This window comes from Aotus nancymaae, unplaced genomic scaffold (assembly GCF_030222135.1).
Source record: "Aotus nancymaae isolate 86718 unplaced genomic scaffold, 86718_ANA_hifiasm-v0.15.2.pri h1tg000019l, whole genome shotgun sequence".
NCBI lineage: Eukaryota > Metazoa > Chordata > Mammalia > Primates > Aotidae > Aotus > Aotus nancymaae.
In genome coordinates, this window is record NW_026988431.1 from 44,794,812 (window position 1) to 44,809,614 (window position 14,803).

Genomic DNA, 14,803 nt, shown 5'->3' on the forward strand with positions numbered 1-14,803 from the left:
GTAAAACCTTTGCCCAAATCTTACTGTTTCATCTCTGTACACAAGTCATTCTAATTGTGGCTCAACATCCAGTAGCTGAGAATTTGTGCTAAGTATAATTATTACAAACCCTTTAATAGTCAGTCCTTTGACAAGATTGGTATCATTGGGTCTCTATGCTTGAATTACTGTGTTTAATCTGTCATTTGACATGATTTGTATCTGTCAGGTCTGCTTTATGTGAAAAACACTTACCTTTCTCTGATATGAGAACTTCATTTGATTAAAGGGAAGGGGGATGGTTTGGAGATTGAGTGGAGATAAGGCTGCATCTCTGACTATTGCCCTCTTATTGATACTCTTTCCTATGCTGGACAACTTAATCTGTCTCCTTGCTTTGTAAATCTTGCTGTGTGAGAGGCAGTGTCCAGCTGTGACAAGACTAGTGACTGGGGTCAGGTAAACTCCAGTTTGGAGCATATCCACTTAGTAGCTTTTTTACTTTGGGTAAGGCATTTCTTCTTCTGAAAATGAGCATGGGAATGCCTGCCATGTAGGGATATAAAACTTAAATGAGTTAATCTACTCAGGGTAAATATATACAGGGTAATTTCACAGTGTTTGGAACTTGGTTGGCATTTGAGGGAACAGGAGCACTTTGTCTTTTGTCAGAAGGTGAAGGGAGAGCAAGTGAATGAATGGGTAAGTCTCTATGCATGGTAGAGTTGGAATGATATGCCTCGACTCAGAAGTTAATATACATCCATAATTTTGGTTGCTTTTAGAAAGCTCCTGGTTTCCTGTTAGTGACAAACTGATGATCACTTGAAACACATTTTATAATCTTTTTTGAAAATTATTTCTCCTTTAAAGGAGGAAATTTGGACTTCTTTATTCCAGATTATCTGAAATTATGGGAGTCTATAAAAGCTGAGGTTAACATATATGAGGAGAGAAGGGAGGTTGTCTCAGAGTTATTGTGTTCACGTTAAAGCTTCGTTCACTCATAGTTTGGGCATTTTTGGACTTAGGAAACTCAGTTGTACAGTTAAATAGAATAAAAAGACAAAGATTTAAAGACTGGTGACATGATATGTATATATGATATAAAGTCAATACATAAAGCTAATATAAAAAAAACGCCAAAGTTATAAAAGCCTTCAGAAATACATTAGATATAGTTGTTTAAGATGGACACCAGTAAGTAAAGTCATATACAAACATCTAATGTTTAAACTGAAGCTCAAAAATAAAGGTGGATATTCTGTTATTATGCCTCAGGATGTTATATTTGTCGGTTTGAGTTGTATTACAAGAGTGGCAAAAATTCAGATGCTGAGTAAGTTATGTAATTTTTTTTAAAAGAACTGATTTACCTCTTTAAGTCTTAAATTTAGTTTCCTTTCTCTTTCATATTATCTTGCCTTTTTCTTTCTCTTTTATCACTCCTCCCAATTGTCTCAACTTCCATTCCTACCATTTTCTCTTAGTGTCCCCATCTCTCATTTTCTCCCTGCTTCCTTTCTCCCCATCTTATTTTTTTCTATGAGGACTTCATATTCGGATGAGAATGGAGGCAAGGAAGCAGAAACCCAGGTCACGTGGATATCCAAAAATATTGGTACACCCAATTTCTGACAAATGCTGGGTTCTCTTGCCTGTGTGGTTACACCCAATCATTTGATTTGTACTTCTTTGTTTGCTGTTTCACATGGAGCATATTCACTGTGCACATCACAGCATAGGAAGGAACTGTTCTACATGCTCATAGAAATCCCTGGGAAAAGCCTAGCTAATATAAAAGCTGTTTTGTTTTTCCATGGAAGTCTTTGGAGACAGGATCTTGTCTGTCATCCAGGCTGGAGTGCAGTGGTGGTTTTTTTTTTTTGATATTTTTTGTAGAGTTGAGGTTTCACCATATTGCCCAGGCTGGTCTCAAACTCCTAGGCTCAAGCAATCCACCCGCCTTGGCCTCCCAAAGTATTGGGATTATAGGTGTGAGCCACTGCATCTGTCCCCATGGAACTCTTTTAAACTGACTTGTCCATTATGGGAAGATAAGAGTTGCTTCTACGTCCTCACTTCTCATTCACAAACTGGAGCTCATCCCCACTTCCTCCTCAGAGTTACCATTGACCTTATAGTTGTAGATTCATCATTTTTGACCTCTTCAGAGTGTATGATTCTGTTGACCATCACTTCCTCCTTGAATCTCTCTTGTTCCTTGGTATTCAGTACACTAGACTTCCTGTTTCTCCTTTTAATTCACTAACACTATCTGCTCCTCTCAATTCCAAGGCATCATCCCCTGCTCCTCGTCTTCTGTGTTCTGACCATGAGACTTGTACAGTATGACCTTTGGGGTTCTCGTCTCATTCCTTTTTCTCTCCCTGTCTCAAAAGAGATTACTCCCTCTGCCTCTAATCTGTCCCATTTTTGGAGCCTTGGTCCATGTTTTCGCCCAGCTGTGGGCTCTTTGATCCTAGCTCTCTCACTGATGCCTCAAGTGGAACATACCCCAGATCTGCTTCTGTGATGATGACCTAGGAAATCATTCAACTAATAATCCTGAAAGAAGTCAGCCCTCAGTTGGAGAAGGGGATGGAGGCATTATGGGTCCCATTGCTAATATATCTTACATATTAACCACATGTTTTACATAGAGTCCTCCATGTTCAATGGTCTTGGACTCTGAACTTAAAAACCCTCTTCCTGAGAATGTCTAGAAGGTCCATGTCAGATGTTTTCCCCATGGCTCTTTCCTGCATAGATGGAAGACCTCTTTAATTGACCTGGCCTTACTGGCTCTTCCTTCAGTCTGGAGTCATCCTGTAGTTGGCCAACTGATTTTCCTAATGCACAGCCTGGAACATGTGGTTCTTCACCTTAGAAACCTTCAGTGACTCATTAGTGAAGACTAGATGCCCCAATACAGTGCTTGGCTCTACAGTCTTGCGTCTCTGTCCCAAATGTATTTCCTATGCCATGTACCGCAGGCTCAGGTCCCCTGCAACCCTCATGCTCCAATCACAGCACAGTTCCACTCCTACCTAAGCCTGCCTTGAAACTGCTAATTCTGCTGCAGGGTTTCCTTTGGAATGTTCTGTTTTCTTCAAGTTCCAGTTCAAATTTCCATCTCCTGTGAGCCCTTCTTCATTTTCTCCATGTGGAATTAATTGCCTGTTCCTTTGAACTTCAGTGGTGTGTGTCTCACACCTCTTATCACATCTCCAGTCATTATAATCTGTGTTCCTTACCAGTGTTCACCTTCTAGAGAGGCAAAAGGCCCTGTACCCAAGTTGATGATGAAGGAATGACTGGCTAAATGAACAAATGAATTCACTCTTGGGGATTTTACTCCCCCTGAGCTCTCAAGTGCTGGAGGGAACCCTGAAGTAATCATAGGTGCCACGACAGCACCATTCATACCCCTAAGGTTGTTAAAGCCCATTCATGTTGAGACTTCTCTCTTCCCTCTAAGAAGCCTTCTCTTTATTCTCTGTAAGTGGGGCCTTTGAGGAATTCTGCTCAGTCTGACTGACATAACAGAGAGGTGGTGACCAGAGCAGTTGAGTTGCTGGTCTTGAGACCACCTGCCTGGGTTTCAGTCCCAGCTCTGCCCCATTTGTTGGTGAGTGATGTGCACCGTGGGCAAGGTGTATGTTTGCTTTGTGCTTCAATTTGTTCCTATTTTTAACTAGAGAGCCATGTAGTATCTGTCTCATAAGATTGTAGTAAGAATTAGAAAGATCATGATCTTTGTAAAGAGCCTGGCACACAGCAGGCATTCAGTAAATGAGTGTGAGCTGCCTGGGTAGGGTCCTGGGAGGTTCTTGTTAGCCTCTAGGTCAGGGCTTATTACCTATTACCTGACAGCATCTGGGCTGGTTACTACCCACACAGAAATGTATTGTTTTTGTGGAGTCAGGGAGCATGGAGGTGGCTACGGAAGTTTTATAAATAACAGGAAATATAGCATGGGAGACTAGAATTGTGACTTCTCTTGAGAACATTAGATCTGAGGTTGTAAATACAGTCGTTAAGAATATGGGCTTAGAAGCCACAGTTTGAATTAGCCCCATTCCTGCAGATTGCAAACTCTGTGACCTCATGCAAGTTACTTAGCCTTTCTGTTTCTCAACTTCTTGATCTCTAAAATGAAGATAATAAGCATTTAATAGCCTGCCAGGGATTGTTAAAAGAGATAGATGTATTTGTTGCTTTTGTCTTTTTGATGGATCTAGAACTCTGTTTTTTATTTTTATTTATTTATTTATTTTTAAGATAGATTCTTGCTCTGTCACCCATGCTGGAAGTGCAGTGGCATGATTTCGGCTCACTGTAACCTCTGCCTCCCAGGTTCAAGCGATTCTCCTGCCTCAGCCTCCCAAGTAGCTGGGACTACAGGCATGTGCCACCACACCTGGCTAGTTTTTTGTATTTTTAGTAGAGCCAGGGTTTCACCACGTTAGCCAGGATGGTCTCGATCTCCTGACCTCATAATCCACCTGCCTTGGCCTCCCGAAGTACTGGGATTACAGGCGTGAGCCACTGTGCCCTGCCAGGAATCTGTATTTTAAGAATCCCTCCAGCTGACTCTGGTAGCCACTAAAATTTGCATACTAATATAGCTCATGTGTTCTGTATTCATATTACCTACATTTGGTTTCTATGTAAAATTTAAAATATTCAGATGTGTTTCTAGGTACTTCAAATGATTTGTAAATTCTGCACTTTGCTTAGTAGGGCTACTGTCTTCTAAGTATGTGTTTTCTTAAATAAAAGATAATACTTGCTTTGGGTTTTTTTTTGCTCTGGATATTCTGTTAAGATCCATGTGAACTTTGATCTATTAACTTGCTGGAGGAATACAGTTGATGTTGGGGTAAGGGTTAAATATTTTTAGGAAAAATATCTTGGAAAGTTATGAAAGGAAAAGCTTTTAAATGGATATGGAATATATGAAATAATGGGATTAATAAGATTGAATAATTATTTTGTAGTTTATGACATAATGACTTTATCTGCCTTCTGGCCTCCATGAGTTGAGAATCTCACTGTTTCTCTGCCTCATCCTTCCCCTTTACAGGGATTCTTCTTGGTTTCTCAAGAATTTTTCTGTGTATGGGAACTGCACTCCCTTCAGCCACCCTGTTTTCCTTAAGGTTATTGGGAAGATCTTACCCTATTTATTTATACAAATAATTACATTTTAACATTTGACAGAAGCCTTTGTATTCTAAGCTCACATATTCTGTCAATCAAAGCTGCTATTTTCTTTTATTCTTTTTGGTGTATCATTTATGGCTATGTTGTGGCATCTTGTTTTTATCTTGATTACTGTGAACCCAAGAGCACCACAATTTTCAGTCCCTACCTACGTGTTATAGGAGAGCAGCTGGAGAGAGCCTGAGCTTTCATTTCAAGAAATTTATATTGTCTTTGGATAATAAAAACATCAATGAGAATTGGCTCCCCTTTTGCTTCTCTAGTACATAAAATAAACCAAATGGGCTTTATTTTATCAAACATTTATTGATTGCACAATGAAACAGTCTCTGCTTTCAATAATAAACATAGGTTATTAAAAGAGTAGATACAAATGTCAGGAAGTAATTATAATGCAGTGTGATAAGTTTAACAATATAGTTGTGACAGCATACAGAGGAGGGAGTGATTGGGTTTCAGGTGATGGTGGGATGTTGGCCAGGTAAGATTTTATGGACTATGTGGTGGCAGCTTAGGGTTTCACAATGGGTAAGAGGCTTCCAAGTATACCAGAGGGAAATATACATGTGCGGGGGCAAAAATGGAGCATGGCATATTCTAACGGTTAGAAATTTATATAAGAGTGTAAAGTTCAAGAGATGGGTAAGTAGTTAGCAGGTGAGGCCAGAAAGGTAGGCAAGTTCTAGGGCCTTTGAGGCCATGGAAGAAAATGTGGGCTTCACCTTATGATGGTTGTGTTGGAGCTCGTGGCACATTTACAGAGCTTGACTACTCCTTTGTGTATTTTCTCTAGAAGATATAGACTCTTTTTTTTTTTTTGAAGATATAGACTCTTATCCATCATTTCAGAAAGTTACGTTTTATTTTTTGAATCACAAAAGATGCAAGAAAAAATACCATGTTAAATAAGTATAAGCAGATCATCATCCTTTGAAAAATCTCCCAATATGGATGTTACTGATTATGGGTCAGCAATTACATCTTTATGTATCAAGAATAGCAATTCTATTTAAAACATCTGTAGACCATGAACTATAGGGCGTATTGTGGGAGATACCAAGAAAACCTGGTATGTCTGCCTCTCAAGAAGCTTTAACATTTTTAGGGGGTGCTAAGTAGAAAAGGGGAATCTGCGTTGAGAACCCTATCACACACCCAAACAGAAGAAGTAATTATTTTTAACCGGAGGGAGGGGCAGGGGCATAGGGGTTGTGACCCAGGAAGGCTTTGGTGAGTAGGTGGCATGTTTAACCATCATCAGAATATTTGCTGGACAGAAGGAGAATTCCAAAGAATAGTAACATAGCATTCTCATACTTGAATTATACACACTTAAGGTATAAGAAAAGTGGCTTAATAATGGTGCTTGTGCCTCCGATAGTGTATTGTTGTAATGTGAAAGAAGCTGTTTGTAATGGTAAGGAGAAAATTCTTTACCCAGGATTTCAGAGGTCTTGCTAACCCACTTCAGTTCCTCAGACTCTTCAAATCTGCCCTTTCAACCCCTGGCTGCAGTTTTCAACAATGAACTTCAGGAGTTGGCCATTTTTTTTTTTTTAATCAGCACATATCTACATTTAAAGGGCACAAAAGCAGTAATGTTGTGTGAATTGTGTAAAAGAATGTGAGAAGGTGTTTGGAGGGGAAGTTTGCAGGGATATACATTTCTCTTTAATCTTTCCAGTGTTAGTGAATGCTCTTGAAATAGTGACCTCTAGTGGCCATTTGTATCCTGTTGCTTTTTCTTAGTAATGGTTCATTCAGCTTATGAATATATCTATGTGGAGTTAAAATTTATATAATCTTTTCTGTATACCAGGATGATAAAATGCAAGAGGGCATTTGTCCCAGTCTTTTTTATTGGTTAAATTTGATTTCCACATTATCTACTGAAGTCTCAGCAATAAATATAAGTTAACCATGTGTACAGTTGTCAGCCTAAGGTTATATTGTCTGTCTGACTGCTCTGATTCTCTTGGCTTGATGCTATGGTCTTTCTCCCTCGCATACATGGTAGCCTTTCTGTGAATTTTTTACATAAGAATATGTATATTAAGGGATCCATACAAATGTTAGTTGCTGCCAAAAAGAGAGTTGTTTCTTTAGCAATAAACAGTTGATTTTGCATTCTGCAGTCAGTCTTATTGTTGGTTTGACTGTGAGTATATGGAACTCTGGCAAAATGAAATGGAGCAAAACACACAAAGAAGACAGCCACGACAACAAATACTTTGCCTTCCAGCTTTTTGTTGTGTTTTCTGTCCTTACTTTTGGACTTTTTATAAGAATCGTATACTTTTTTTGCAATAACCACATAAAACAGAAACATTAGGACAAAAACAGTCCAGAAAATAAACTGGGATATGTTATTTACCATTTGATGCCATTTCAGCCCCAGAGGCCCCTTTAAGGAGGCACACTTTTTCACAGACGATGGTGTTGCTTCCTTGTTGCTCAAGATCATATTTGGCAGAGAGATGAGGAACAAAGAACACCAGGTGAAGATTGAGACAGTTTTTGCGAAAACAGTTTTTTTAAGGAAAACATTTCTCAAAGGTCTGTTGATCTTGAGGAATCTGTCAAAGGCTATGAGACCTAACAGCACGATGCCCACATACATGGTCTCATAAAATATCACCGAAGAGAAACGACACACGAAACCTCTGAGCTGCCAGGGTGCCAGGTGTGAGTCAGAGAGGATTTTGAAAGGAAGCATGAGTGTCATTATCAAGTCGGCCACCAAAGTGTTTTTGAGGTAGATGATGAAGGTGGAAGAGCTGGGGATGTGAACAAACACCCACAGAGCCAAAGTGTTCAGCAGGATGCCGGTGAAGAAAACCACTGTATAGAGAGCTGGGAATACCAGCTGTACTATCCGAGTGTCTCTGGGGCACCGCTCAGACCCATTGAAGCCTTGCATCACTGTGGTGTTCATTGTTTCCAGTGTCACCTGTTACAAATAAACATTTATACAAACAAAGGAAAACAAAAAGCTCTTCATGATTTGCAAATGCTGTTTTTTAAAAACAGACTTTAGGTTCATAGCATATTAACATCCTGCATTTATCCAACACTTTCAATAGATGTGTTGAGAAGGAAAATACTGTTTCTGGCTAGAATTTTTAAAGCATACAATATATTTTTGGTACTTTTGACAGCACCATTACTTTCACATCCTTGTGAAATCCAAAGAACAGGTTCTACTTCATTCACAGGTGCTACTGTTAGCCATAGAAGAAAACTCTGTTTAAGAGACAATAATACATAATTATTACTAATACATCAGATTGCTGTAAATTATGTAATTCCTTATGCTCATAAACTATGGTTTGAAGATTATTAACTTTAAAGCACTATTTTTCCCCTTAAGCATATTCCACCTTTTATATAAGCAAGCACACTCATAATAAAAAATTAAAATTCACCTTCGGGAAGATACTCAGTTCTCTGTGTCGTCTTATTGCAGCAGTCATTAGTTAGCCCACAAAAGAGAGTGAAGCAAGTGTTCTCCTTTCTTATAGTGGATTTCCTTCCTTATTTTTACTTTTGTAATGTGACCCATTAGAACCTCTTCATATTCAAACCTTTGGGGGATTTGCTAATACGCTCTTTTAGTTCAAACTTTGATACTGTAAATCTGTAACTTGAATAAAGAAACTTATTTGAAATTATCTTTAAATTTTCTCATCATAACTTTCTTGAAGTTTATCTTCTTGATCTGCATGTTCAGTGAACTTTTTGAGTGCCTCTTGTATGTAGTGGGAGATAGAAAAATGAAGAAAGTAGTCCCAAATTATAATCAAGTAGGAGAATAAGACTTTATCTAAAATTGGACAGAATCATCTTCTGCATCCTTGTAAACTGGATTTTCCAGTGATTTGTGTTCAGGGGGACGATATGTTTATTTTTGTAGGTATTTGTCTTAGTCTTCTGGTTTTGGGATCTGAGAGTTAACATGATATTTTCTAACAGGTGAAGACTATTGGACCCAGGTTTTTGGAGTTAGAATCCCAGTTCCACCAATTAATTGAGATTAGATTATAGACAAATGATTAAACAGCTCTGTGTCTCAATTTCCTCATCTGTATAATGGGTTTGAAAATAGAATCTACCTCACCCTGTTATTAAGAATGAATTGATTGCCTGGAGTAGTGCTTGACATATAGGAAGTATTAAAAAATGTTAGCCACTCATTGCCATGGGAGTGATTGCAAATCCAGAAATTATGCTCTTTCACTTGTTAGAGAGCCATTTTTGGAAATCTTTTCTGCATTTGGTGTATTTTGAGTGCAAAAGACTTAAGGAATTTCATCAATCAACATTGGGCCAATATCTATAAACTCTTTAAGTTTGAAAATAGGTAATGCTGCTTTTGCATAGAGAAAGTTGTTGTCCATGGCAGACATCTGCTTGCCAGGTAGGCATAGGAAAAGCAGAAATTAGGAGATCTTTTGGAGGATGTGGAGCTCTCCATGGTGAGTTTCATTTCATGTTTTGTGCCACAATGTTACCATAGAGTTAGACGAGACTGTAGTGTTGGTTGATCATGAAGTTTTTGGGTGACTTGGCTTTGGATTCTGAGAACAAAAACTTAATGCCCCTGGACATTTTAAAATATGAGGCAATACAGTGTCTCATAGTTTTGATTAGACTACCCAATGATGGCAGTTTGAAAAATTTCTCTTTGACAAATAAATTAATCCTTGGGAGTATAGATTTAAGATTTCATTGATGTAATGGAACATACATGTATATCTTATAAACATATCTTTTTGTTTGCTCAGCAGAGGAAAACAAAAACCCTTTATTTCTTAAGTAGAGAAATTTAATCTATAAAATTAATTGTAAATTTCTCTGTAGCCCCAAATTTGTAATCTAAAGGAAGATCTAGAATAGTTTTCCTTTAAACAAGAGAAATGCTGTGCAGGATAATTTCATAATCTGAAAACTGGAAATCACTTTTGGTCAGATTTCAAAACATTGAAGTGTGGGAAACTTTCCAAAGAGGAACTGACTTTATGGTACCTGTTTCTAGAGTTTTGAAAATATATTCTTTTAAATGTGGTAGATGTCAAAGTGTTCGACCATAGTAAATATCCAATAGATCATTCATTTCTATATGTTCATGCTTCTTATGTATTAGCTGATTTTTCCTTAGTTCACAGCAGTACTAGTGCCTGCTCTTGAGGGCATAACGGAGAAGCTGCTCAGCAGAATGGTTAGCAGCCAGAGTGCCTGGGCTCATGTCCTTTTTCCAACTCTTTATTTTCTTGTGACCTTAGGCAAGCTGCTTATGCTCACTATGAAATGGTTGCCTTACTTTTACAATAAAAATAATAGTATTTGCTTTACAGTGTTGTTAAAAGAATAAAATGAATGAACATTAAACAGTGCTTAGAATAATGTCTGTCATGTGGTAGGTATCATGTAAGTTTCTTGTTAAATGAAATTTAAAGAAAATTGGAATGTTGTGCATACATATGGTGATGTTTCACAAAAGGAGAGAAGAATCAAAGAAGGTACAGTGAAAGATCCCAGAAGTTAGGAGCCTATCAAGTGGGAATAAACAAAACATTTAAAATCCTATGGGACTCTAAGAAAATGTAGTTAAAATCAGTAAAGTCACACCAACTATACTGTTTTAAGTGATTATTTAATCCTTACAACAGTCCCCAGGGATTGGTCCTATTTTTAGAGTTGAGAAAAATTGAAATGCAGAAGTTAAGCCATTTTGCCAAAATCATGCAACCCAAACCTGCTGCAAAGTCACACAGTTTGTCTGGTTTCAGAGCCCGTGGTTGGAACCTGCCTCACTCTCCTGCCTCCCAGTAAGCCATAGATAGGGTGACAGTGGAATTGTTTGCCAAATTCTGGAGTTCTTGAGCTGGAAGTTCCTGATGTCTGAGAAGGGAATAAACAGCCACAAAGTTGAACGGACTTTTGAAACTTTTCTGCCCACATAAATTGGATCAAAGCAGTGTAATCAGAAAGGAACAAAAGAAGATAAAATGAAAGGTCACAGAAATCAGTCTCTAGCCATAGGAATAAACTACTATTTCCATTTGTTGTCTCCTTTGGGATTTCTCAGTTGGATCAAAATTGACAGTCCAGGGCCCAGTACCAATAAATAATATGTGAAAAGATGAGGAAGTATTTGCCTTCATTTGGGATGAAAATTGAAGTGGGAACTCCTATACTTCTTTATTCATAGAAAAGACTTTTACTTCCCATCAAAGTATATACCACAGTACTTTCTCAGATTATGTGAAAATTCCATACAAGACTAAAAGTGGTAATAAGAAGCTGAAATAAGTTATACTTTTTATTAATAAATGTAGCAATCTATTTTTTCTAAATAAGATCAATATTAGAAAATCTCTACATGTAACTAGAAATAGGCAATAAATTCACTACTATTTGAAATGTTTACTATTTCACATTTTTATTATAAAAGGAAATCATATACTTAAAAATTGAAATACAAACATATAGTAGAAAGTGAAAGTTAATATTCTTACATGTACATACCAATGTATATATGTGTACAAATATATTTACATTTATTTATATATTGGATTTTTGTTTCATTCCATGTTAGTACACGTAGACCGACCTGATTTTTTTTTAACTTTATTTTAGGTTCAGGGGTACATGTGCTGATTTGCTGTGTAGGTAGATTGTGTGTTGTAGGGGTTTGGTGTACAGATTATTTTGTCACCCAAGTAATAAGCATAGGACTGGATAGGTAGCTTTTCAGTCCTTACCCTCCTCCCACCCACCACCCTCAGTGTAGGCCCTGGTGTCTGTTGTTTCCTTCTTTGTGTCCATATGAGTTCAGTGTTTAGCTACCACTTATAGGTGACAACATGTGGTATTTGGTTTCCTGTTCCTGTGTTCGTTTGCTTAGAATAATGGCCTCCAGCTTTATCTGCGTTGTTGCAAAGGACACGATCTCTTTCTTTTGCATGGCTGTAGAGTATTCCATGGTGTATATGTACCACATTTTCTTTATCCAGTCTACCAATCATGGGAATGTAGGCTGATTCCATGTCTTTGCTGTTGTGAATAGTGCTGTGATGTACACACACATGCATGTGTCTCTATGATAGGATGATGTCTGTTCCTTTATGTATATACCCAAACATGTGATGACTGGGTCAAATGGTAATTCTGTTTTAAGTCCTTTGAGAAAAGCCAGACTGCTTTCCACAGTGGCTGAACTGATTTACTTTCCTACCAGTAGTGTGTAAGTGTTCCCTTCTCTCCACAACCTCACCAGTATTTGTTATTTTTTAACTTTAAATAATAGCCATTCTTACTGGTGTGAGATGGCAGCATCTCATTGTGGTGTTGATCTGTATTTCTCTAGTGACATGCCAATCAAATTTAAAATCAGTTATGCTACACAAATTTACCATAGTTAAGCTGCTACTGATAGGTGTGTAGTTTGTTTGCAATAGTAGTTTTTCTCTATTAAAAACAATGCTATAGGCCGGGTATGGTGGCTCACACCTGTAATCCCAGCACTTTGGGAGGCCGAGGTGGGCGGTCACAAGGTCAGGAGATTGAGACCATCCTGGCCAACATAGTGAAACCCTGTCTACTAAAAATTCAAAAATTAGCTGGGCATGGTGGTGCGCACCTATAGTCCTAGCTACTTGGGAGGCTGAGGCAGGAGAATCACTTGAACCTGGGAGCTGGAGGTTGCAGTGAGCTGAGATTGTGCCCCTGCACTCCAGCCTGGTGACAGAGTAAGACTCCTTCTCAAAAAAAAAAAGGTTGGGTGCGGTGACTCACACCTATAATCCCAGCACTTTGGGAGGCTGAGGCGGGTAAATCACAAGGTCAGGAGTTCAAGACCAGCCTGGCCAAGATGGTGAAACCCCATTTCTACTAAAAATACAAAAATTAGTCAGACATGTTGGTGGGTGCCTGCAATCCTAGCTACTCAGGAGGCTGAGGTGGAGAATTGCTTGAACCCCGGAGGCAGATGTGGCAGTGAGTCAAGATCGTGCCACTTTACTCCAGTCTGGGCGACAGAGTAAGACTCCGTATCAAAAAAAAAAAAAAAAAGCCACAAAAACCTTTTAAATTAATTTGTAAACCTATAGGTGAAAAAGCCATGCCATATAAATATAAATTTATTTGCTTATTGATGATGTCATATGTTCTTTCATATTTTTTTGACATTTGTTTTTCTCCTGGAAATTGCTTTTCCATGCTCTTGCCCCATTAAAAGAAAAACAGGCGCTTTCTCACTACCTGTTGATTATTAAGTGTGTTTACACATCTTTAGTTCCCACTGGCAGCATTGTAATCACACCTTTGTTGGCAGGGAACAGTGATCAGCTGTTTTCAGTGCAAAGAGGCTGAAATACCTGGATACAAAAGGATGGTTAGTTTTTTTTTTTTTTTTTTTTGCGACGGAGTTTCGCTGTTTTTACCCAGGCTGGAGTGCAATGGCGCGATCTCGGCTCACCGCAACCTCCGCCTCCTGGGTTCAGGCAATTCTCCTGCCTCAACCTCCTGAGTAGCTGGGATTACAGGCACGCGCCACCATGCCCAGCTGATTTTTTGTATTTTTAGTGGAGACGGGGTTTCACCATGTTGACCAGGATGGTCTCGATCTCTTGACCTCGTGATCCACCCGCCTCGGCCTCCCAAAGTGCTGGGATTACAGGCGTGAGCCACCGCGCCCGGCCAGGAGGGTTAGTTTTTTTACAAAAGGTCCCCCTCACCCCCTGTTTTTAAAGTACTAGTCCAGGGAGAGGGAGATTTATTTATTTATTTATTTATTTAGAGAGTCTCGCTATGTCGCCCGGACTGGAGTGCAGTCACTTGATCTCACCTCACTGTAACCTCCAGGTTCGGGCAATTTTCCTGCCTCAGCCTCCCGAGTAGCTGGGACCACATGTGTCTGCCACCATGCCCAGCTAATTTTTATCTTTTCAGTAGAGACAGGGCTTCACCATGTTGGCCAGGCTGGTCTCAAACTGCTGGGATCAGGTGATCCACCTGCCTTGGCCTCCCAAAGTGTTGGGATTACAGGTGTGAGCCACCGTGCCAGGCCCCCCAGTTGTCATCGTCATCATCATCATCTTCTTCTTCTTCTTCCTCTTTCTTCTTTCTTCTTTTTTTTAAAGAATCAGTTAGAAAATACTTAGGTTTTGTGAGTCATGCAGTCTCCATCATAGCAACTCAGCTCTGTCATAGCATGAAAGCAGCCATGGATAAAACCCAAATAGTTTTGTTCTAATAAAACCTTATTTATGGACATTGCAACTTGAATTTCCTATAAATTTCATTTGGCATGAAATTTTATTCTTTTGATTTTTTTTCTTTACAAACATTTGAAAAGGGGTACACGTGATATTTGATACAAGTATACAATGTGTAATGATCAAATCAGGGTAATTGGGAGTCCCTCACTGCAGGCATTCTTTTCTTTCTGTTAGGAGCCACTCTTTGAGTTACTTTGAAATATACAATACATAAACTGTAGTCATCCTGCTGTGCTACTGAACAGTAGATCTTATTCCTTCTTGCTAACTGTATTTTTGTACTCATTTACCAGCCACTCTTTATCTCCTCTTTC

At 38.8% G+C, this 14,803-nt stretch overlaps 2 protein-coding genes across 6 annotated transcripts in view; one reads left to right on the forward strand and one right to left on the reverse strand.

The window, feature by feature from the left end:
* MED12L (mediator complex subunit 12L) overlaps positions 1 to 14,803 on the forward strand; it is a 366,898-nt gene that overhangs the window by 250,421 nt on the left and 101,674 nt on the right. The window lies entirely within an intron of this gene.
* P2RY13 (purinergic receptor P2Y13) lies at positions 5,495 to 8,712 on the reverse strand. The gene is made up of 2 exons (XM_064378801.1): positions 8,634 to 8,712; positions 5,495 to 8,158 (listed from the first exon to the last, which is right to left on the reverse strand). The coding sequence occupies exons 1-2, from the start codon at positions 8,679 to 8,681 to the stop codon at positions 7,142 to 7,144; spliced, it is 1,065 nt and encodes a 354-aa protein (XP_064234871.1). The 5' UTR covers positions 8,682 to 8,712; the 3' UTR covers positions 5,495 to 7,141.

What these genes read in the sequence shown, in the direction of transcription:
- P2RY13 (XM_064378801.1), bottom strand. Translation starts at nt 8,681, where the DNA reads ATGACTGCTGCAATAAGACGACACAGAGAACTGAGTATCTTCCCGAAG. An exon ending in AACTGAGTATCTTCCCGAAG is followed by an intron (nt 8,159 to 8,633) that starts GTGAATTTTAAT and finishes TATTTGTAACAG; the next exon opens with GTGACACTGGAAACAATGAA.